Source organism: Embiotoca jacksoni, unplaced genomic scaffold (assembly GCF_022577435.1).
Source record: "Embiotoca jacksoni isolate LCO1_2020_lvr unplaced genomic scaffold, fEmbJac1.0.p SCAF_7, whole genome shotgun sequence".
Classification (NCBI taxonomy): Eukaryota; Metazoa; Chordata; class Actinopteri; family Embiotocidae; genus Embiotoca; species Embiotoca jacksoni.
The window spans coordinates 20,246,236-20,271,459 of NW_027185425.1; the positions used below are offsets into that span (position 1 = coordinate 20,246,236).

At 39.9% G+C, this 25,224-nt stretch overlaps 1 protein-coding gene across 2 annotated transcripts; it reads right to left on the minus strand.

Annotated features, from left to right (window-relative positions):
- Positions 1 to 10: 10 nt before the first annotated feature.
- tac1 (tachykinin precursor 1) lies at positions 11 to 4,914 on the minus strand. 2 transcript variants are annotated; one of them, XM_069175842.1, is made up of 5 exons: positions 4,531 to 4,911; positions 2,853 to 2,955; positions 2,716 to 2,739; positions 664 to 720; positions 11 to 577 (listed from the first exon to the last, which is right to left on the minus strand). In XM_069175842.1, the coding sequence occupies exons 1-5, from the start codon at positions 4,645 to 4,647 to the stop codon at positions 531 to 533; spliced, it is 348 nt and encodes a 115-aa protein (XP_069031943.1). In that variant the 5' UTR covers positions 4,648 to 4,911; the 3' UTR covers positions 11 to 530. The 2 variants fall into 2 exon arrangements, with proteins under 2 accessions (XP_069031943.1, XP_069031944.1); XM_069175843.1 differs by lacking the exon at positions 2,716 to 2,739 and having other exon boundaries at positions 4,531 to 4,914.
- Between the last annotated feature and the right edge of the window lie 20,310 nt (positions 4,915 to 25,224).

Sequence of the window (25,224 nt, forward strand, 5' to 3'; positions counted from 1 at the left end):
CAAACTGAAGTTCAACGAGTAAAGAAAATCATTTTAATACTTGTCAAATCACTAAAACACAACGGTAACCTGTCATATCACCATATTTGCGGGTGGAGAACATGACAGCTCTTCTAAAAGTCACCAGAAAGCCAAAATGAGGACATGCCCCAAAATATTGAATTCATAGAACAATCAGTTGCAATTGAAGAGTTATGAGGCACTGTGCAGTGACTTTGGCCGTGCAGTTTCCACCGTGGGGTATAGCTTTGCTTTGATGGTCCACAACAACATTTGTCTTTGTGGAAAACGCTGATAGAAACACCGGAACATCTAAAATGACAGTTTTCCCTTCTCTCGGCCCGGTCTTCCTTCTGCTGGGACAAACGAAAGTGGAACAGGTGCAGCACTGCTACATCACTACAATATGGAAACAGAATCATTTTATTGAACTAACAGCTATAAACAGTTTGGAGAAAACAAAGCCAGTGGCGGGTATCCTTCTAGTGGGTGAGGACTGGTGAGATGAGAAGCAGGCAGGTGACGAGTGCTCAGCGGCGCTTGTCGTACGTCTGTATTGTGTTCCACTCGAAGGACTCTGCAGAGACAAGAAGTCTTACTTTACAAACCATTCTGGGATCTTACAAAGAAAGTAAAAAAAGAATTTCCTAAAATTGAACTTACCCGGGTCCTCTTGGCTTCTTTTTCCCATCAGTCCAACAAAAGAGTTGACTTTATGTCCTTTAGAGGGAAGATATTTATATTTGAGAATCAGAGGAAAGTAGCATTGGCCTAAATTGAGATTTAACCAATCAACTTGGGGCGCGGAGCGTCGTCCAATTAGGAATTAGTGATTTAGTCTAACCATGTGTAATCTGCGTGTCATTCTGGGATGCAAACTCTTCTCCAGGTCTTCTAAACAGCCACATTTACACAAACGATAGCACGGATATAACCAGGCAACGCATGGGACCCAAACGCAACTCCAGTCCGACACTGGGACCTGTCAGGTTTGCAGAGATGTAAATGTGATCAGCAGCTGGATCACAGACTGACTGGGGCCCCTGTCAATCACAGTAATGGACTGTAATATGATCATGAGGAAAGGGGGGGGGGGGGCTGGAGGGGCGGCAGTTTTTGATTGGGGTGTTATAAAACTAGAGAGCCCTGAGGGGAAAACACTCCATTACAAATATCAATATGTGCATTACGCTGATGAGTTAAGTAATGAACGCCCCGGTCAGTCGGAAGTGCAGAAATAACGTAAAGCCTTGTTTCCTTATTTACATCTCTCATCTATATCTTTACATCTCCAAGTGTAGAAGGCATCTTTGTTGTATGTGCAGGGGGAGATGTGGAACTCCCTCTGTCCATCACAAGCATAAACAATCCAATTTGACCCTCATATGTCCTTGATGCATCGGTCCCAGTCCTCTCCCTCTCTCTAACGATGACGGACTTATAGTTGTGTCTGCATAAGAAGAATAAATTAAACATATATTTACTTATGTGTTGAATCACTGAGTGGGTGACTAATTCAGAAGAAGGAAAAAAAAAGAGCCTGACAGAGAAAAAGGGAAAATCCCCTCCTCCTCGTTTCTTTAGCGTCTGCGCTCTTTATCTCGTCCCTCTTCGTCACACACAGACGTCTTCACTGGACCAACTTTCTTACTGACAAATGAATGTGTTCAAAAGAAGAGAAAAACACTCTGACGTCCAGTAATCTGGGGTGCCTGTCAATGAATGAAACCCTGTGAAACTGTTAGCTCTTCCCTCGGCCGCTCTTTCTTCACCGCTGACATCAAGAATCTGCTCAGTTTGTAAAACCGGGGGCGAAATATGAGAGAATTTGCCTTCTTCCCCCCCTGCGCTGTCTTTTTGGAACAAAAAGCATCCAATTGGCCTGAAAGCTTCCACATTCATCCGGTGTATTCAGCCCCCACGACACCTGCGCCCCCCATACAGAATTCTTACTGCTTTTAATGTCAGTCAAAGTGCTAATCTTACAGGAAGCCCACAAGTTCATCTGGTCTTCAGGAACACCGCAGGCCGACGTCACGGTCAGGACACTTATGTGCTTTGTGACGAAGCTTTTTCAGGAAACTCACTGGGGTTTTAGAGGGTCTATTTTACTGACCAAGACACAGAAGCGGAGACGTAGCTGTCGCTTAGTTCCCTGACGTCATGTCCTCTGTATTTTTGTATTTGTTTTGTTTTCTTGTGTTTGAATTTGATGACTTCTAAGCCAACAAAAAATGTAAGTGTGACAAGGGCTGTGCAATAAACTTGCAGAAAATATAACTGAATTCATAAATATATATATTAAACCTTGTGTTTGGTATCTTGGGAGTCACAGCCTCCCCAGTATTTCTAAAAACATGGCAATTGCTCTGCACAGGACAATTTTAAAGAACCATTGAAGAGCCTTCAGTGTAGCACAACTCCTGCAGTAAAGCATGGCGGGTACCGGGCGGTGTTCACCGAGCTGCGATGACGGATCCAGACGTGAAAGTATGAGGTAATGAAGACAACTATTTCCTGGAGGATGAAGAGGTGACAGTAATGATCATGTTGTATCATCACTTCTCTTTTTGTTCCAGTAAGTTTGAAGGATTTCTACTCAGTTTGAATGACATGCAAGCTGCATGGACACCACAAGCTGCGGGGAGACGGAGGCACCGACTTTGAGGTAAGAAAAGGAAAATGAAGAAACTGATATGACTCGACTGTACTTACGTTTGCGGGTGATCTGTCCATTTGCTGTGGGGGTGTGGGGGTGGGGGACAAAAAAAAAAAAGCAAGCGGGTTGTTCGAACAAACGATCAGTCTACAAAAGAAAAGGAAAACTGTACAGTACCGAGAACAAATCTTACCCATAGAGCGCTTCCCCATCAGTCCAATGAACTGATGTGGCCGCGGCTTTCTCCTCATCCTCAGGAGCATTTCTGTCAATTGGTCATTTGAAAGCCAGCCGTCCTAGTGGGGGGAAATCTCAATGACTGTTCATGGAGACAGCAAACTGGGGTGTGGCACAGCGGATTACTGTATAGTTCCTTTATCAAGTATATCTATCTGTATATATCACCTCGTACCAAAACTGCCTTATAAATGTTTGTATCTGGACGATGTTATAAAACTGTACCTGAATGTGGCTGTTATATACGATATTTTCAATTCTACTCGCTTTCTTCACACTAATGAGGGAAAAGGACCTAATTCTGTTTGGTATGAATGCCATTATCCTAAAACATCCTGAAACACATCTGAAAAGCCCTCATCCACCCCACACCCTCCTACACACACATATACGCCACACTGAGTAATAATTCATACACGGCTTGAATTTGGAACTTTTATTCCATCTCAGGATATATTTTGAACATATGCATTAGTCAGACGAAGATGTGGACCTGGGGGGCACTAATGTCTTACACACTAAGCTGTAATGATTTATTGTGGACTCATTCATCTTCAAAATGGCCTCAGCCTACATTTTAGGCTACTGGAGGAGCGGTTTGGCACGCCTCCAGCTCGCAATGTCAAACGCAGGACGTGTGTTTCATGTCAATGGAGCTAGTTTGACCTCCAGCTCCTACTACAGTATACGCTGCACTTAAGGCTTTATTTAATTTCCGATTGGCTGGCTGCGCTGAGCACTGCAACCATCTCTATCTTCATGCTGAGTATTACTGAGCCCTAACATCTCATTTCCTCTAAGTGTATTGAGATGGTTTCACATCATCTTGTTCTCAGACTTTTCTCAGATTGATTGGCTGTATTCTGTGTATCTGAAGATACTGGAAACATTCATTAAACTTGGTTCAATGTGCTGTAAACAGATGGGATCATCTCACACTGCCATGTATTCCTAGTTTCAGCCTGCAGCCTTCAATCCATTCACATGCAGTGTGGACTGTTTTTTTTTCATTAAGAGATCTGGATCAATTCATCTTTCTGGCTATGGCACTGTGTAATCTACTCTTCAGTCTACTTAGTTGGTGCAAATTATTAATGTGCCATTCCAAATTATGGACAGTGGAGGGAACAAGGAAGAGTAAAAAGAACCTACACCCCACCAAACCCACTTCTTTAAAACAGTCAGAAAGCATCTGGATGAATGTCAAATTGAAAACGTGCACTTTATCCCATATTATCTTATTATTATGTGTTGGCAGGTTTGATAGTAAATAGAACAGTGCAGGATTTAATTTACTGAAGTGAAATGGACCTCTACATGAATTAAACAAATGGCAAAACATACATTTGGTTTTAGCTGAATGCTTGTAACAAATGGCCCGCTATTGATTTGATTTTGGGATTTAATTAACTTTAGTGGCCTAAATTGACGTCTCTGTAATAAATCATAAACATATATATATATTTTTTTTTTTTTAAAAACCATACTTTGAGTTTCATCACACTGATTTACCTCATTTTAGCCTTCTTAATTTTTCTACTCTAGTTGCAGAGAAAGAACAATTCTTACCATTTCATGCCCGGTGCAAAACCTACAAATAGGTTGATTAAAGAACTTTTACTGGAGGTAAGTACCTGAATTTGATTACTGCTTGTCCAGTAGTCGGTCTCTTCTTTTGGTTCGTTTTCTTCGCAAAAAACTTGGGCGACGGCGAAAAAAGCCATCAGAACTGGTAAAAGCAGAAACTTCATGATGTCGCTGCTGTTTTTCGACGCAGTAAAATTCACTCAGACTGATATTACACGAAAACAACTGTCGACAGTAGAAGCTGTAAAAGAAACGAGGAACTGAAGCACGTTCGAGGCGCGAGCAGTCGTTGTACTGTGCGTGTGCTCACAATGCAACAGTTAGTCCATAGCGCGCGTGTGAGTCAGAGCGCGCTGTCGGGCTGTCTCCAAAAGCTGTCCGCGCGCTCAGTCGATGCAGCAACTTCTTGGCTCGTGTGCCCTCCTGTCCAAAGCACCTCACACATGCGCCCCTATATACCAGTCTGAGCAGTGTTGCTTAGTAACGCCATTACAGTAGTGGGATTACTCGTGCCTCGTCACGAGTATCCAACATGATGTAGTTATAGTTAACAATAAAAGCACCGTGGTCTTCTGGAGCTATAAACTGTGTGCGTTACCAGATATTCTCCACCATAACTCTGTTGTTGTAATTTGATTTAATCAGCAATACAGAAAGTCATTGTGACGCCATAATCTGCGACTCATTAATACTCATACCTTATAAATGAATCACATTGTAAACCCCACTGAGATGTCTTGTTGAATGGGCATCATGGAGCCTAAGGATTGATTTGTTTTAAGCTTACCAACGCTTTATTTTGTTGTAGCTTTCTAAACGTAGATACAGATGTAATAAACTTGTATCCACACTCAGATGACAACGTAACTCTCACGTAAGCGTATGATGACGCACTTAGCTTTGCTTCGTTTTTACACAACTGCATTAAAGTTTGTAACTATATATTCTTATATTGAATATACCTACTTACTTGTTTTTATATTGATTTTGGGGACAGGCTACCTTGGTGTCCCATATTTACTGTATTCCCACAGTTCCATGAGGACACTGTATTGAAACGTCTCATGAAAGCCTGGATGAAAAGGAGCAGGAGTGTGACCGACCTGGAGCTGCCACTGATTTCCATTAGAAACGCTGCTGGGTTTTTTTGAGAGTCATATGTTCAGCATGAACAGAGGACTACACTTACACTAAGTTCAGTGTCAGGCACCTGAAGGAGTGCTTTATTTGCTCAAGTGCCTTTATTCCATAAACAATAGGTTCATTTCATTTAACCATATGCTATTTGGCAAATGCAAATATTTTTGCTCTGCTCAGTTAGTCAATGGTGCAACAAAAAACTGTGATTAAACCATTTTACACAAACAGGAGTACTTTTAAGGTTTTTTTTTTTGTAGATTTTGTTATTTTTCTGATAATTAACATGACCATGATTCCATTTTTCATTTGGCCTGGTTGTAGAAAGTGAGAGATTTTTGTTGAACTTTGTGATGAAGGCAAAGGGACTGTGGTTAGGTTTGCAGTATATTCACTAACTATCCCTGCTGAGCAGGGCTCTGTGGTCACAGAGCCACTCAGGACTGGAATTTAATCATCCTCACAACTGTGACAGCTCATCCAATTAACAGAAGGAAGGGGGAGGTGAGGAGAGAGAGCTGGAGAGAGAGAGAGAGAGAGAGAGGTGGTGATGCTGTTGAAACCATGGGAGGGAGTTACCGAAGAGGGGGAGGTTCAAGAACGAAGAAAAGAGGAGGGGAAAAGAGCCGTGCACCCAGATAAACAGATAGGCAGATTACATGGGGAGATGTGGACTAATAGGACATCAGTCCACTGAGACTGAGCAGTGTCTGCAACTGTTACTGCTGCCTATCTGCTGGATTGTGTAGTAGGTCACAGTAGATGCTCCTCTTAACTTCAGCAAGGGATCCAGCAGCAATTGGAGCACTGACATGCTGATATGATGCATGAATATATTAGAGCATAAGTTAATTTTGTGCATGGAATGAATCCAAAGCAGATCATTTGGAAAGGACGACTGAGTCAAAGCAACACTGTGCCAGTAGTTAATGCATGAGTGACACGAAGGAGAAAGTCCCTGCTGTAAACAGGGATCCTACCCAACAACCAATTTATATTTCAATTTAAAATAACTTAGAAGATGCTAAATCAAAAGAGAGTTCTTAAAATATTACTATTTAATGATCTTCCATGAAAATTTCCATTGAAGAAAAAATTATTTCTGTTATTTTTGGTTAAACTGCAACACTTGCCAATTATGTAACATATTATAAGACACTGTCAAAGATGAAAGACACAACTGTAAATACTGTCTGGCAATTAATGTGGTAATAATTTAATCTTGTTACATTGATACATATTCCAACACTATGAGACTTAACACAAAAAAAAAAAAATCGGAAAGTTCACCCTTGTTCACTCTTTGCAAATAAAGATGCTGTGATAATTCTAATGGGCCGACACATGTTGATTATCTCTGTGGATGTCACGCTCATCACATAAATCTCAACATGAGCGCATGCAGGGTTTTTTTTAATTTCAGCACGAGAACTGATGGCAGTAAAAGATATGAGGTAAAACAAGAGCTCTGTCTTATAAAACCTGCCTCATAAAAGGTTACAGTGCTCTGACCTGAAGGATATGGCAGGTTGCTTGTAATTCCCTCCCAGTAGAACCTAAAGGAGCATTTCAGTGCCTCACGAATAGCATTTACATTACAGAAAATATTTGTATGACGGTGTCAGATCTGCCACTTCAAAAGTTAACCTTTGGTTTAGTCAATAACACTACTTCCATTTTGATTTTGTATGAGAAAATGAATCACATAATTTCAATCAGTAGTTGCATTGTGGGGAGGGTTACTTTTGAAATGTAACAAGTTAAAGATTACTAGTGACCTTCTTAAATATGGAATAAGTGATTTAACTCTTTTAATTACAGTTGAACTTCAGCAAAATAGAGTAACATTGTATTTATTAATTATTTTTCTTGCCAGAATTTTTAACTGGACAATAAAGCTGAAAAGTCCTAAAAACTAAATGCAGGCCTTGTAAACCTCACAACAGTACTCAACACTGATTACTGTCAAAAGTTCCCAATAGAAAATTCCCAGTATGTAGACCACAACTGACTGCAGTAAAGGAAACATTTTTCCATAACCTCAAACCAAATCTATATTCTGTTTTTTTGTTTGGCACTAGTTTCTACATGACTCTTTTTAAATACCTCTCCAATGGCCAACCGCCGGCATTGTTGCTCGGAGCAGCGAAAGCAAGCAAAGCAACAGAATGAATGCTACATTCTACTTTCAGATTTTTATTGTAAGCTTTTAAATACTATATTAAGATGTAACCTCCTGACCAACATTTTGAATAGTAACTATAATTTGACTAGATATTTTTTCTTCAGTAAATGTAACTGATTACAGTTACATTTATTTTGTAATTTTGTGATTAAACCAGTGGTCCCCCACTTGTTTGACCTGTGAAAAAAAGATGCCTTTTTAAGGTTTCTTGTTACGTTTCAGATGTTTATAAACTTCCCACATGGTTCCATTAAAATAACTGTCTGAACCCTACATTATCAAATGTGTTTGTTTAAATTGCTAATATAAGAGAAATGTCTCAAATATATATATATATCAATTTCTCTTGAGGATTTTTGTAATTTTTTTTGTAATTTTTTATCATCTTTGTTCTTCTCTCCTATCCCATAATTCATTTGACAATCCCTTTTGTTTATCCTGTGACCCTTCGGAGGGGCTCAACCTCAAGTTTGTGAACCACTGGACTATAAATATACTTGACTAAAGAAAAGTATGGAGTAGTTAGGTAGCACAGTATAATGCTATAGAAGATAAATCAATCTATTAATGTCATAAAGAATAACGTATCAGTTACAGAAACATGTTACTGTGGAAATAGTAATAATTATATTGGGATACTTTCTTTACAGTTCACTGATTTTATTTATTTACATTAAGTAAGATTTGAATGCAGGACCCCCTCCCCCCACACACACACACCCACACACACACACACACACACACTCCTGTCACCTCCCTGCTGGGTACCTTTAAATAAAGGCAACAGTGCCGTGACCAATATTGGCATCAACTTTCCGCCTTTACTTCTGAGAGTGAACGGTTATTATTTGCACTGTAATAAGCAGCGCTTGAAAACACAGCAGGTCTTATCTTAGTTAAGATATTAAGATATGACTATTGTAAAATTCTATATGAAAATACACATTTGTGTAATTTCCTCTATGTATTCTCATGTTGAACATTCATGATAAAAAAATGAAGGTACATTATTTTTCTTTCCTGTTTTATCAACTTTTGTACCACTTGTAATCTGAAGAGTGGATTCATTCATTGTTAGTCAGAGATCTGTGTCTACCAGTATTTACCTGCAGGTGCAGTAACAGTTGGCTCCACAATAACAGATTCTGTACTGGTAAGTATAGTATAAATTTCAGCACTGGTCACATGTCAGGAAACCATGAACATAACACATTTCTAGTTTATGACAACACAAACAATGTTGTTTTCTTGAGGAAAAACTCAAAAGTCCCCGACCACTCCAGTAGGTGAAAGACAGATTAAATAAAGGGACAATTATTGTGGTTTTAAGTCCATATGACATGTATTTTGTTATCAGTTGAAAACGTCTGCAGTCCAATATTTCTAACTAAAGTATGTCCTCACTATAAGCAAGCCGACTGAACAAGCATTAGGAAAGTAAACTGAATGCTTGTTTCAAGCACTTGATGGCTGCACTGTTTTACACAGTTTTAGGCTTATTCTCACTCAGCAGTTGCACACACTGTTAATAATAATAATATTTTATTATTTACTTTATTTGTATAGCACCTTTCATACAAGAAATCCAGCTCACTGTGCTTTACAGTAAACAAATGACATGCTTCACATCAAAACAGATATAGAGGAACATTAAAACATGTTAAAATTCAATTATAAAATTAACAAAAATAAATAAAATACACAAGAACAGATATAATTGATAAAATAAAGTAGAGTCATAAATATAGAATAAAGCAAATGCATTTTCAAGGCGCAGTATAGCGCAGGTGTGGCAAGTGCAAAAGAGCCTCAGACGTAGCTAGTTAAAGGCTAAAGTAAAGACATGTTTTCAGCTTCCATTTAAAAGTATTAATTGAGCTAGCTTCCTTTATAGCTATAGGTTGTGTGTTCCCCATCCTCGAAGCAGAACAAAAGCATAACATGACAAAAGCCGCATTCCTCATTTTCTTTTGGCTGTTGCTGGGAAACTCCACAAAGCCAGCAGCAAATGATTGCAGGCACATAGTTAACCAGAGATTTAGCAATTTAACATTTTTCTGAGCCCATTAAAAGCTTTGCATGTGTGGAGGAGGACCTTAAAATCAATCCTTTATGTTACAGGTAGCCAGTGCAAAGCAACGAGAACGGGACTGATGTGCTCTCTCCTCTTGATCCTGGTTTATAGCTGAGCTGCAGAGTTATAAATGAGCTGAAGTCTCTCTATTGTTTTCCTTGGAAGAACTGTAAACAATGCATTACAGTAGACCAGTCAGCTAGAAAAGAAAGCATGACTCAGGTTTTAAGCATCTGTCTGATTTATATATGGGTGTACCTTGGCTATATTCTCAGGTGAAAAGATTAGGTTCTTGTCACCTTGCTAATGTAGGCCTTGAAAGTTAGATCTAAGTCTAAGATAACACCAAGACTTCCATCCATCCATCCATCCATCCATCCATCCATTATCTATACCCGCTTTATCCTGAACAGGGTCACGGGGCGGCTGCAGCCTATCGCAGCTCACTTTGGGCGAAGGCAGGGTTCACCTCTCCACAGGGCCGACACTTATAGGCAGACAGAAACAAAGATCATTCACGTCTGTCTAATTTGTAGAATCACCATTAACTTGACCGTCTTTGACGGTGGGAGGAAGCCGGAGTACCCGAAAAGAGAACCCACACAGGCACAGGGAGAACGTGCAAACTTAAACATTGTCTCCTGCATTTGACATTTATAAAACTATTCACATTTTAGTGATGATCAGTATAATTAGTCTCCTGTCGGTGGCCTCTCAGTACTTTGATTAAATGAACCAGTGAAGTGCTTTACTCCTGTGGTTTGCACACTGGGTTGCAGGGGACCTCCCAGCAAAAGATGAATCACATTTCAACAGTATTTCATTTCCTTGATGTTGATTGAATTACATCCCAATGAAAACAAATATCAGTCAGATTTAACCTGGTATAGGAGCACAACATGTGAGTGTGTGTGGTTCACTGGATTGTAGTGATCAAATTTGTGCCCTGCTGCTGGTGGGGCCAAAGTGGGTTAGGATACTGCACTTGTGAAATGTTCTATGGCCTGCAAAAGGCTGCCGGGCAATTATGTGATATAATGAATAAAACTAAGTTATAAATCTGAGATACTTTAAGATATCTGTAAGCAAGTTGGAGTTTGTATGTTTATTTCTAAACAATCTATGTGGGTAACCTTGGCAACAGGATAACGTGAGGGCCGGCAGGATCACGGAAACTCCATGTTTGTGTTCGTTAGTGACATATGTGCTGGGATTGACTGCAGCAGGATTACACCTGCTCCTCATCTGCAGAAGAGAAACATATGTGAGCTAAACTAACAGCTTTAAAATGTCTCTTTCTAAACTAAAGAGACGTATAGTTAATTTTCAGGTGAGTCAAATGAATTTGATAGAATCTTCAACAGGCCCATTTACTGTTGGACTGATGGATACTGTTCTGCTGTGTTCATCTTGCATTTAACATTTCTACTGTTTTAAATCGGTTTTAAAAGGACCTTATGACTGCTTGTATTGTTTTAATATCACTTATTGTTCAAATCTGATGAACCTGTCAGAAAAAAAAAATCCCTCATAACTCTTTAGTGTTTTATATGTAATTTTTTTACACTTATGTATTTATCCCACGAACCATGTGTTTCCAATGTTTGTGTATGACTGGCCAAGTGAAAGAAAAGGGTTGCATGTGTCGACTTTAATCTTATGTTACTGTCAGGGTTATTTGTAGCCATTAATTTACAAAATACTCTGTGTGGTCTCCAAACCCCAGTGATCTTCCTATTTGGCTCGCTTGCTATTGAAGTTGAATAGCTCTGGCCTGGAGATTTTGAAAACTAGATTTCAATGAAGTTTTCACTATTTTTCACATTGCTGACATTGTTGGACCCGATCTGAAACAGAACTGTGGAAAACCTACCCAATGTCAAAGAACAAACATTTATTTATAGAATCAGACTTAAAAGCTCCAGACTGGGTCAAAAGGCAGTCAAACGTGTATCAAAAAGAACCAGAGGATAATTGCAGCAATGAGACAAAACATTAGGACCACTCAGGGGAGGATAAAACTCATTGTCTTGTAACATCAGTGTGTGTCCAGTGAACGCTTGGCTGTTGTAGCCAATAGGTTGGACTCAGGAATTGGAGCGGTGTAACCTTGTGCAATATTTGGAGCAGGTTTGATTGTTGGGAAATAATTATAAGTGATAATTATAAATATTCATTAATTATTAATACTGGTTAATACAAGGGCACCACCTTAGCATCATGGACCAATAACCAAACTGTAAATTTAGTGTTAAAAGGTGTGTGTGTTTTCACTTTTAAGTGTCCATACCTGAATCAGCACTGACCTCCAGATCCAGCTGTTATTACAATACATTTGTAATAACGCTTAAAGTTTAAAATACATATTAACATTAGTAAATTGAATGGATGATAAATATAATCCTTGGTTAACAAATTCACTGATAACAGCAACATCAATAAATCTAAAAAAATAAATGTCTGTTAATAAACCTTTAATCAATCAAACTCATCCAACCTACAGTCATGTCCTGTCAACATGTACAAGCAAACATTTTGGCACCTATGTCTCGCTGTGTGTGTGTGTGTGTGTGTGTGTGTGTGTGTGTGTGTGTGTGTGTGTGTGTGTGTGTGTGTGTGTGTGTGTGTGTGTGAATAGCGGATATGCCCGTGTGGGTACATACAAGATGACGGACGTAAGTATTTGCATACAGTCAAGGTAGCAGGTCGATGATGATTTTATTAGCTGGTGTGTAGCAGTACTGAGATAAATCGCATGGAAAGATGGCTAATTTGTGGCACCCATGGCCTTCCATGATAAACTGTACTAACACGCCATCTGTGGTTTGATTGTAAAAAAGAAAGAAAGAAAAATAGCAAGTGTCCAGCACGCAGTGGGCTTCAGGCGCTGCGTAAAGCATGGTAATTATACTTTTATTAGGCAGGAACACACCTGTCTGAGTCACAGCCCTGGTCGTCTAACAGATGAAAATATAATATAGATTACTGGCTTCAATGCAGTGGTGGAGGATCAAACGAGATGTGCTCAGAGCAATACACACTGTATATCACTACAACAAAACACAATAACTACAGGACCCTTTGATTTATGGTTTGGTTTGGCTTATGACATAAAGCTTCATAAAATCCGAATACAACACCTGTGTCTACCCAGACAAAAGAAGCTTCTTCCTTGATGTCGCTTTAAATAAGCGTTGTGTGCATGAAAGTCCGTTCTGTGTAGCAGTGGAGTTTCTCCTTGGGCTCAAAGGTCATAATGGGCCGTGATGCTGCTCCGTCTGCAGGTTAAATGGCGGCTTACCCTCGTTGTGGCAGTGGGGGAAACAGCGATGTCAACTGTGGGCAAAAAGGGAATAGTTCTCCGTCCGGCAGCAGTTATTCCTCGACTCTCGTGAAGAAACAATGATTCCTGTCGTCCTTTGGCAGCTTCTGTGTCAGTTACATCCTCAACAGTCTGTTACTCGCCAGCGAATAAGGACTGTGGCCGAGGCTGAGGGAAAAAACAAAGCCAGAACATTTGCTGGATGTCTGCTGTGACCTCTGTTGGAATTGGTCCCCTGAGCTCCATCTGGATACTCACACTTGGGGGGGAGGCCGGCGTGAAGGGAATATTGATAACTGACTGTCGTAGATAAAGAAAACTACTTTCATCACAGACATTGATCATTTCATTTGCTGCACAGGATAGGTATCAATTGCTTCTCTTTGAATGTGTCTTTAAGAGGAAAACACTCTGTGGTATTTTAAAACAGAAATTGACAAAAAGGTGATGAGGAAAACTGAAGAGCAAATATGTTGTGTATGAGCACACTAATCATGATCCTGCCTTCAGAGGAACATTCAAAAATGATGATGGTTAAACTAATGTACAACAATATCTCTTGGTGAAACTAGGTTACTTGGTGAGAACAGTCGCAACGAGTTTATGCTGACTTGAGTTGACAAAACTAAACTACTAAATTGTTGCCGTCTTTCCTGTAACTCTGTTGTCATTTCCGACCTGTCAATCCCACCTGCCCTGCTTTCCAGCCAGCTGCATTACCTAATTTACCATGCCTTCTGCTTATCTGCTTCCACCTGACTCATTAATTTCTCAGTATACACAACATACTTCCAGTCCACCAATTACACTTTTCCAGACTGTCCCTATACGAGTTGAGTCTTAGCTTTCCAGCATTACCTGTTTGTGTTCTCCCTGTTCTTTGATTCTGCTTGAAAACCAGGACATGCCTGCTCCCTCTGCTTCATTTGCCGGCCAGGTTCCCTTTAACTGTTTTGGTCCTGGTAAACTTGTTTCCACTTTTTCATGTGGGGTTTAGTGTTGTCCTTTTGCGTTTACATATTTAGATATTCTACCATCCACTCAAAAATGTAACACTTAATTCACATCTACACACTTCTTCTTAAGTCTCACTGCATATCTGCAGATTCTTCACTCTTACATTTGCATGAGATTTAGCAGCAATCATATACTGTCCCCAAACACCCAAAAACACGCTCATAAGCCGTGACATTTGTGTGACTGATGTGATGCAAAGTGAAGTGGCTGTGCTTGGCCATCAAGAGCTAGGTGAGGGGTTTATTTCAAGAATGAGAGGCGTTTGAACAAATCAATGCCCAATTATCATTTGTACTTCACATCGTCAACTTCAGTTAGCTATTGTTACCCGTTGAATGTCAAGTGCTCTGACAGAACAGAGGCATGAATGCTGCGGTGGGGGAATGAAATATGTGGGTCTTCCTGAAGTGGTAAAAACAATTACAACAACTTCTTTTTACCTCTATCACAAGTGGATACACACATAAATCAGAGTGGACATAAAAAAGGATTTCATGTTTGAAGGTTGTGAAGACCTTTTAACTTCCTGGATGCTGCAAGAATGAGTCACACAATGTGACATCTGTAGGAATCCAGTTTGCCACACAACACAGACACACACACACACACACACACACACACACACACACACACACACACACACACACACACACACACACACACACACACACACACACACACACACACACACACACACGCGCGCGCGCACGCCCGCTCGCGCGGGACACGTCAGCTGTACTTGGCAGCTCTGCGGGAAACTCTCATTGCTGACACAAGACCAGAAAGATGCTCCTGGGTTTGTCCTGTTTATGAATGCAGCTACAGGCCTTCATTAAACTTCATCTAAATGTTTCCATTTCTGTGGGTTTAAATGAGGTTTGCAGAAGGCCGTGTCAATTTATTGATCTCATGTTTTACCGTACTGCACATTTGACTGTTTTATTGTTTTGGGTTGCAAGTTGAAATTCATCATTCTCTGCGCTGGGGTCTGAACAAACAGCACTGTTGACAGGTGATTGTGTCCATTCCTCAAATTCTCTGCGTAAGAACCGAGTCTCTGAAATCATCATACCAATATTTCTGGATAAAAACTGCAATGATGAGAATAAACATAATGACAATGAAAAAGGATGTACAAAAATCGTAATCAGTTTAAGTTGATATAATGTCAGCACAAAGCAAAGCAAATCAATTTAAAGTTTTAAAGCCCAGTCTGTGATATATGTTTCCAGACCCACAAAAACACATCAAAACTTGCTAAATATTTCCATCATTTACTTCAGTTTAAAACACCCAATTTTCTGTTTACGGCAACAACATTTAACTCTGCAGGCACCCTGACCAGCCAAAATGGCCAAATGAAGCTGACTTTCTGCTTGGTCACACAGTGTGTTCCAACACACCAACAAGCTGGAGGTCATGCTATCCATCTTTCATAGCCTGTTAGTTATTATTCTACAACAAATAATAACCCCACCCACATACCCGCAACCGTATAGGTAGTGAAGATTAAAGGAAAGCTTAGAACACATTGTCTTGTTAAATGGATAAGGAGAGGCACTGGGTTGGGGGCTTGTCGGGTAGTTTGAATGTAGCTGTATTGTTTTAAAGTGCTTGGTTTTTGGGTTGCATTGTACAACCCTGTTTCAAAAGAAGTTGGGACGCTGTGTTAAATGTAAATAAAACAGAATGCAATCATTTGCATTCCACTGACCACTGTGCCTGAGGTGAAAGATAATTTTTCTCAAGTGGCCATACATTTTGTTGGACTTTTGCCTAAAACTAGGAAAGGTAATGAGTTTTTGTTGACCATAATGGATGTTGCTATTTGTTTGCCTGAAACTATTTCACAAAGGAACATTAAAGCTAGAAGGCCCTAGGAGGCTTCTTCTCTAAATTTTAGTTACCAAAACAGGTGCAACATGACTGGGGAACTGATTTTCCCTGGAGTCGTTCAGGATGTTATGTCTGAGCATTGCTTTTCACAGTTAGTCTCATCCACATATCATCCCCATTCCCAAGAAGCCTTGCAACAAACCTATCATCATCATAGAGATATTAAATATGAAAGACCTACAGTATTCCATTTCCTGGAGATTTGTATGTTGCCTTTCCATTTTTGCAATGAAAAATTCTATGAGTGAATCTACTGGATTCACCCCTTCTGAACAGTTTTTTGGCCATGAGGTTAGGGGTCCCCTGAAGCTATTCAAAGAAGATTTACTTCAGCTTAAGCCAGGTGAAACAATGCTGCAGCATGTTACTTAGTTTAAAGATTGGTTTTGGTCCACTAGTGAGGTGACCAGGAATAATCTTCACTTAGCTCAGAAATTTCCAGTTCGATTGTACAGCTGTTGAGGGGCACTTTTCCGTTGGGGACCAGGTACTTGCTTTAGTGTCACAGCAAGCATCTGTTCTGAGTGCCTTATTCTGGGGCCCCAATACAGCAGGTCTGGCCATAATATGGATTACTGTAATAGTTAAATAGAAATATTCACTGTATACCAAGACTATCTCAACACAACACAACTGAGTCTAAAATGTATTAAGAAGACAAGAAATTCCACCAGTTAACTTGTCAAAGCTCACCTGTTAACTGAAAAATATTCAACCTGACGACCTCATGAAACTGGTTAAAATATGCCCATAGTGTGCAAAGCTGTCATCATGGTAAATACTGGATACTTTGAAGAATCAAAAATAGGATTTTTTTTTTTTGTCTTATTTTGATTGTGACATAATTATTTGTGTGATATTTCAGTTTGATGCCATTAGTTTCATTCTACTATGTAGAAAATACTTAGAATAAAGAAAAACCTTTTAATGAGTTTGATTGCCACTGAATATCAGCCTATTTCACATAGAAATCAAAACTAGGCATCAAGGTAAAATTAATCTATGCAGCGTGACTCAAAGTCTCTTGTGAATTTCCAGCAAGTCTGAATGACAGCACCAGAGGGAAGTCACTCGGTTGTTTCTACAAGTAATGACGTAAAGGACAAAGCCCAGACATTATCAATCACACTCAGACAGGGAAATACGCAGGCATTCTCCTGGCACTATCTACACCACAGAAGAGGAAAGGGAGGGTGTGGCCCTAATTCACCACTCTGTTCCTATAACAGTATTTGACAATCACTTATCTTTATCCTTCTGTAAAAGAAGCCAATGAAGCAGTTTTACCTCCTGACGCATTTCTCAGTATCTAACCCTATCAGGTCAGGATGAAATACAGGCTGCATACCAAGAAGACTGTGTGTGGGTAATTAATTCAATAATACTGCTGCAGCTGGCTACAAGGCTCTCCAGAATAAATGGTTTTGCTCCATGCTGCCAAAGCATTTATAAAATTGTCATCTACAGTAGGATTTGAATTAACTTTTTAGATTGGGAGTGTCCTGCTTACTCACATTTTATCCATCTCTTACTATATTCATTCACAAAGTCTGCATACTTGGCAGCTGGATGGATGGATGGATGGGTGGATGGATGGGTGAATGGGTGGATGGATGGGGTGAATGGATGGATGGATGGATGGATGGATGAATGGGTGGATGGATGGATGAATGGGTGGATGGATGGGGTGAATGGATGGATGGATGGATGGATGGATGGATGAATGGATGGATGGATGGATGGATGGATGGATGGATGGATGGATGGATGGATGGATGGATGGATGGATGGATGGATGGATGGATGGATGGATGGATGGATGGGTGAATGAATGGATGGATGGATGGATGGATGGATGGATGGGGTGGATGGATGGATGGATGGATGGATGGATGGGGTGAATGAATGGATGGATGGATGGGGTGAATGAATGGATGGATGGATGGATGGGTGAATGGATGGATGGATGGATGGATGGATGGATGGATGGATGGATGGATGGATGGATGGATGGGTGAATGGATGGATGGATGGATGGATGGATGGATGGATGGATGGATGGATGGATGGATGGAATGGATGGATGAATGGATGGTTGGAGGGGGTGGATGGATGGGGTGGATGGATGGGGTGGATGGATGGATGCATGGAAGGATGTAACTTTATCATACTTCAACTACGAACTTTGTTTTTGTTCTGGTTGGCTGGATGTCTGTTCAATAAATCCATCTTGACCAATAGATTTTCATGTATGTCACATATTCTTCACCTGTGACACCACTTATAACACCTCATGGCAATTTCCCCTCGGCCCCTCTGCTCTCTCATCTCTCAGGCTGAATTTACACCAAATCAAATCAGGAGATACTAGAAAATCAGCAGTTCTCCCATTCATTCAAACGGGTAGTGTGTTTGTGCTGTGTTGCATACTGAAGGTGAGTATGTGGTAGCACCCAAAGCACTCCTCAGCGTAGACTGCCTCTCCACAAGTGGCCTCAGTTTCTTTAATTCATTTTTCATTTTTGTAAGACTGGCAGTTTGAATTTTAGATTTCTTTTAATGCTAACAATAATAAAGGAAAGAAAGAAAAAATATTGAATTCCCTAATTGGGTTCTGTGGTTCTCCTTTTGTGAATAATCTTCCCTCCCTAGCAGCTGCAGTCCCTCCTAAATTCATTATTTTGTTACTTCAATGAAACTTTTGGGTTACTTTATAAACACGACTGTCTTGCTTCAGTAATGAGTCTGTGGATCGTCTGCAATTTTCCAGAATCATATTTAAGATCTGTGTAAAAAGTCTTTGTTGGGGCACATGTCCCACATGGTGGCTAATACAATCCCATTTTTCAAAAAAGTTGGGATGCTGGGAAAAGGAAAATAAAAACTGAATGTCATGATTTTGAAATCACATAAACCCATATTTAATGGAATATAGAAACAAGACGGCATGTAAAATGTTGTTTTTAAGCTGTGGTCATAGGGGTCACAAGGGGTGCAAAAAAAATAAAATAAAAATGCAATGCATAAAATAAACTGAACCAGACTAAAAATTTTGACAAAAGGCAACCAGATATCACTTGGTGGTGGCCAGTCATGTAAGCTGCTAATCAGACTGGATGCTGGCCACTGTACACAGCTTCACAATTTAATAAATATATCATCAATACTGTAGGAAAGCAATTGTTCCAATGTTAAACTCCTCTGGCAGCAGGATAAGAGACAAAATAGACCTAGGAAGGGGGTCAATGATGCTGGAAGAGTGTGAGAGCTGAAGGAAAATATACTATTATACGCAGAATGAAAAAAATTATGATAACTTGTTCTGGAACAGTTACACATCCACACAATCTTATATGAAGGTGCCCCATTGCCTGATTTGGTGTGTTCACAGCCTTAGACAACGTATACACCTGCAATGCAGCTCTTGGTGCCACATTCCTGTGTTTGTTTCTGACCTGGTGCTTCCACATGTGACGGCCACAGTACAGCTAGTTCATTAGTTTTTGATGTTTTCCTCCAATAAACTTTTGACCTGCCAGATCTCTGCCAGCTCTTCTTTTATTTTTTTGTTACCAGAAAGAATCTGATTCAGCTGAGCACACCTGAACTGTACAGAAAGTAGCAGCTCAAATAATTACTCTGACCTGAACCGATCAGGTCCTGAAGATTGAATTAGCCATCAAACGCACTAAATGTTCAGACATGACGTGAAAATAGCCTACGACGTGACTTTCTAACAGATGGCCCATTACGCTTCGGTAAGCCAAGACGTCTCATGTCTCATTTTGTTAAATGCCTTTTGCTTAAACCACTCTCTCCTCATCTTTATGTTTGTGTTGTGCAAATTTACTTGGATATATTCGTGAAGCAAGTGCTCATATAGACCAGGGAAGTGAGATCCAATTACAAGTGGTTGCATGGGATGGATGTGGAGACACATGAAATGCCAGGTGTGAACAAGCTGGCAACTTGTGATCCGAAAACACCAGAATGGATCAGGATGGATTGATAATGCCAGGTGAAAACAGGGTCAAGGTTTCGACACTTTCACACCTCTCTTTTTCTCCACTGTCTCTTCTCCACCATCCCTTCCCCCGCAATTACCAGAAACTGCAGACTGTCAGACAATCTCATCACATCTGAACAAGTTAAGAAACAACTTACAAAGCAGGTCCAGCTAGAATCAAATGCTCTCAACAGCTCTGTGGGGTCCGAATATACATATTAAACATTGATACTATAATAAAGACTTCTGGCTTTGTTTCTGAACCAAGGAAGTCCCAGCACTTTGAATGACTACAGGCCTTTTGCACTGACTTTCCATATAATGAAGACTTTGCACCTGTTTCTGCTTGTGCTGGCCCGGCTAAAACCTGTCGTGAACACTTCTTTGAGGGCACTATGTAAAACCTGATGGAACTGTCCTGGCTCCATATCTGTTCAAACTTTACACTACAGACTTTAAAAATAACAGAAGGTCATGCCACATACAAAAAGTGCTCAAACAGTGTAATTGTTAAATGTGGGACAGGGGGAGAGGATGGTGAGTGCAGAGATGCGATTGAAGACAGGGACCATTTACAATGTAATGTGTGTAAAACTAAAAAGTTGTTGTTGGACTTCAGAAGGAAGAAGACCTCATTAAACCTTGACTCCATCTGAGGGATGGATATTGGTATGGTACAGTTCTATGATTACATTACATTTCATTTAGCTGACACTTTTATCCAAAGCGACTTACAATAAGTGCATTTCAACCATGAGGGTACAAAACACAGAACAACAGGAATAAAAAAAATACAATTTCTTCAAGAAAGCCAAACTACAAAGTTCTATCAGTAAGTGTCATTTTAAGTTCTACTAAAGTTCTACTATTCAAGGTAAAGTCTGAAGAGGTGTGTTTTTAGTTTACGGTGGAAGATGTTCAGAGTTTCTGCTGTCCTGATGTCGTTGGGGAGCTCATTCCACCATTTAGGAGCCAGGACAGCAAACAGTCATGATTTTGTAGAGTGTTTAGCTCAGTGAGGAGCAACAAGCTGATTGGTAGAAGCAGAGCGGAGGGAGCGGGCTGAGATGTAAGGTTGGACCATGTCCTGGATGATACCTAAGAGTGTTCCTTGATAATAAATGGACTGGACAAGCAATACGAAGCACATCCACAAGAAGGACGTGAGACAACTTTACTTTCTTAGAAGATTGACATCAATCAACGTGTGATGAGGAATGTTGTCCTCATGCAGGTGAACTGTAACGAGAACTGTTGTTGAATGCAGCTGAAGGCCTGACTCCTCTCTCAGCTTCAGCGACATCAGAGTCACAGGATATAAGGCTACTGCTGTCTTTTGTTCTCCATCTTGTCTCCTGTGGAAAGATATGCAGGTATGTAGTTGCAATGATCACTCTTTATGCCAAAGTGGAAACGGCATACTTAATATGTCCCCGCTTCGTCTGACAGTGTCTGGGATTATTTTTGGAAACCCCATTATTGTTTGGCCATCTTGACCACACACTGGTCCTTTGTTGTTCCTTTTTTTGTGGTAAACCAACTGGGCTGTATATTCATTTAATTATCAATAATTTTGGTATTTAGTCCTTTTCTTTAAGGGAACCAGTGTGTCATGTTGTTGGGAGGCTATACACTAGTTTTGAATTGTAGAAACGAATGAATCTATTTTACTGTAGTAATAATCAAATCAGTATGTGCTATCTTGGTCAATTATGAACAAAATACAAATGATTATTCTGCGCTAAATTTGAATTTAACACGTTATATGCACCAGAAATTAGTTGACAGCTTTCTGTCCTTCCTCTTTGCGGACATCCACCCACCCATCATTGCAAGTACAGAACTGCTTTTTATTTTTCCTTTTGGTAAAGAAGGATATGTGCAACTTGCCCTTTTCTTTATGCATCTACAGGCCAAGGCTTCTCTCTGGGGTATTTTGCCTTGAATACTGAAGAGATTTCTTCCAATACTTGATTAAAGACACTTTCTGGTTCCAGAGCAGTTCTTGTCAAGGGATTATGTTCACATTTAATAAAAAAAAAAAAAATACTATTTGCAAAAGGCCACAAGAAGACTGGAGTTCCAGAGGTGTCATTCCTGAGGTTGTTTGGTAGTTTGAAGCTTAGCCTGCAACTCTCAATCAGTGAGCATTATATGAACAATTTCAATGTTAATGCTCATATGTTTTAAGCTGTAATTATATTTTATGTCTGAAATTGTTTCCTGTTATTTAAAAACAAACAAACAGTAATGTCTCGTTGTTTCATCATTCCCGATCGACTTTTGCCAGATCAGGACATTGTCATACACATGCTAAATAGATTATCCAGAACAGTTATCCAGTTAACTATAAAAAACAGATTAGTTAAGTATGTTAAACAGAAATTATTTAAAGAGGCAAACATATGGATGAGAATATTGTAGTCGTACTATGTGCATAGTGTTCATATCAGCATTTATCAAAAATAGATTTGAAAATACTATATGCAAATATGTACTTCCTGTGTGAAGGCCCTTTAACTTTTAGCAGCGGGTGACCTGACGCTGCTCTCTGATTGAGTCTTTTACATTTTCCAAAGACACTTCAACTTTTGTTGGTGGTCTGTTAGTATTGTTTTTATTTTTTTGACCTCGTGTCACTGGACAATTTCTGATGCTGTTTCTCATCCACACCTTCCATTACCTCTTTCTCCTGACTCTTGATTTGCTCAGCAGCTCGTTAGTTGGCTCTGGAAAAGCCAGATAAAATAGAACTGCTGAGTTTCATCTTAAATTAGCAGTCAAAATGAAAGTAAATTAGACAAATTTCTGATCAATTTCGGTTATTTCCCACCCAATTCCGGTTTTAGCATGGCCACTTCTGGATTAAGCCCCGTCCTCTCAGAGTGCAGATACGAATACAGATACTTTAGTTGGTTCAGCAGATACAGATGCAGATAATGGCATACTCACTCGTCCTTAATTTAAAGCTTTAGAAAAGCTGTCATAACCTTGTCCAATCTATTCCTCACCACAACTTTAAAATAGGTGAATGGTCCCTCTCCCATTGAGCCCGGAAGATGAAGTGCCAATGATTTCCAAAACCCACATTTTTATTCATCAGACCACAGGACAGTTTTACACTTCACTTCTATCTTAAATAAGCTCGGGCCCAGAGGAGGTGTCAGCGTTTCTCGATCATGCTTATATATGGTTTGCACTGTAAAGTTTTAACCAGCATTTGTGGATGCAGCAACAAAATATTCACAGACAATGGTTAAAGTTGTAGTTGTTACCTCAACAGGCAAGGTGATGTGAGCTCCCCCAGTCTGTGCAGGTTGATGGCAGAGATCCTTTCTTGGGTGGAGCACCATCTTGGATCTTAGGGGACCCTCAATGCGTTGGCAGAAAGGATGTCCAAGGAGGGCCCGCTCGAGTATGAGTTGGGCCTCTCCCCAGTAACAGCCGCGCTGATATGGCAGCACTTCGACTGACCTGTGGGGGACCTATTCCCGTAAAGCTAAAACAGTTTGTGCCCCTTCTGGTTCTCTTTGGGGGCAAGATATGCTCCTTCTGCAGGGGTGGTTGCATTTGCTCATGCTGAGTGGTACCACTACTGTACAAGTTCCCACCACTGAGGCTGATGGTGCCTCTTCTTCACATAATCCTGATACAGTGCCTTTTGATGATTGTGGGGGCGCCATAGACCCTGATCATCAGATTGGTATGTGGTTGGCCATAGCGAAGTTATGGCCAGACCTGAAACTTCCCACAGCCCTGGTTCAAGCGGAAGGGTCCATTCATGCACGTCCCGTTCTGGGATGGAAAACCCCTTTGTGTATGGAATTCAAGGGTGTGTTCCCTTGTAGATGAATTCAACTTTTAATTTGTAAGATCACAAGACATACCATAAGTAGTTCAACAGAAAAACTATTTTCAACTTTAAAAGATATGCAGCTATAGGCAAAAGAAGAATAGGCTACCAAGTGCTTCATTAACCTGTTTAATAGTCCTTGACATGTGACTTCTTTTTACTCAGCAGAAAAGCCAAATAATTCTCGTCACCTTCACAGCGTAACATTTGATGTTGGAAAGATTTAAGCTTTCCAGGACAATTAAAGATACATTATTTGTAATAGTGTCTAATTGGTTCAGTTTTTACCTTGTGAATATTGTCAATGAATTACTGTCACACCTGTGAACTCAAATTGTAATGATGCTTTAGTGCTTACGTATGAATAATTGTTCCCAGGTGGAATTTTACCGCTGTGTATTAGTAATCGTCAGACTTTTTAAATGTAGCTTATTCAAATTGAACACGAGTGGTCAAGAATAAAGTTTAAAAAGAGAAATCGTACATTTTTAATCAGGTCTTCAGTTCAAAATTCTTGAGGGAAGAAAAGAAGTGTCCAATGAAATGATTCATGCTTGACTAGCACTCCTGTCATTTGCTTTTTTTTATAAGTGCATGAATAAAAACTGAGTTGCACTATAATGGGCCTCCTTTGTTCTTAGAAGCTGCTCACTCCTCAGAAACTTGCATTTTTAATGTAGTTGTTTTTGGATAAGCAATCAGGTCCCAACCAAACAAGCCTAGAGTAGAATTGTATTTGGTGTAATACGTATATTGGTCAGATTCACTTTGTTTGATTTCGGTGGAAGTAGCTGCATAAGTTTGGTGATGATTCATGTGTGATTTCCGTGATTTGTCTCATAATCCAATGTCAGTTTCTAAGTTTCCAATTCTCTCTTCCAATATCTCTCTTGGTAATACAACGTAATTTAAAAAATAATTTTCTCTGTAAATTGAAATTGCATCAGCTGTCAGCTCTTCATCCCATTTCAGATGCACTTAGGCGTCCCTCTGTCTCTGAATTTGACATTTCTGTGAACTAAGAACAATAGTTTGGTTGGTGTTTTTCTACAGTCTATAATGTGAAAAAGTATCATAGATATCAAAGTAATTCATTACAGCCTCAAACAAAGTAGGTTCACACAAAGTAGATTATTTAACAGTTAACTGCACTTAAGGTGCTCAATATTTACAAGTGTAGAATATCTATGAAAGTTACAAGAATATGGGTGATATTTACAATTAAAGACTTCTCTTTACATGTCTAAATCA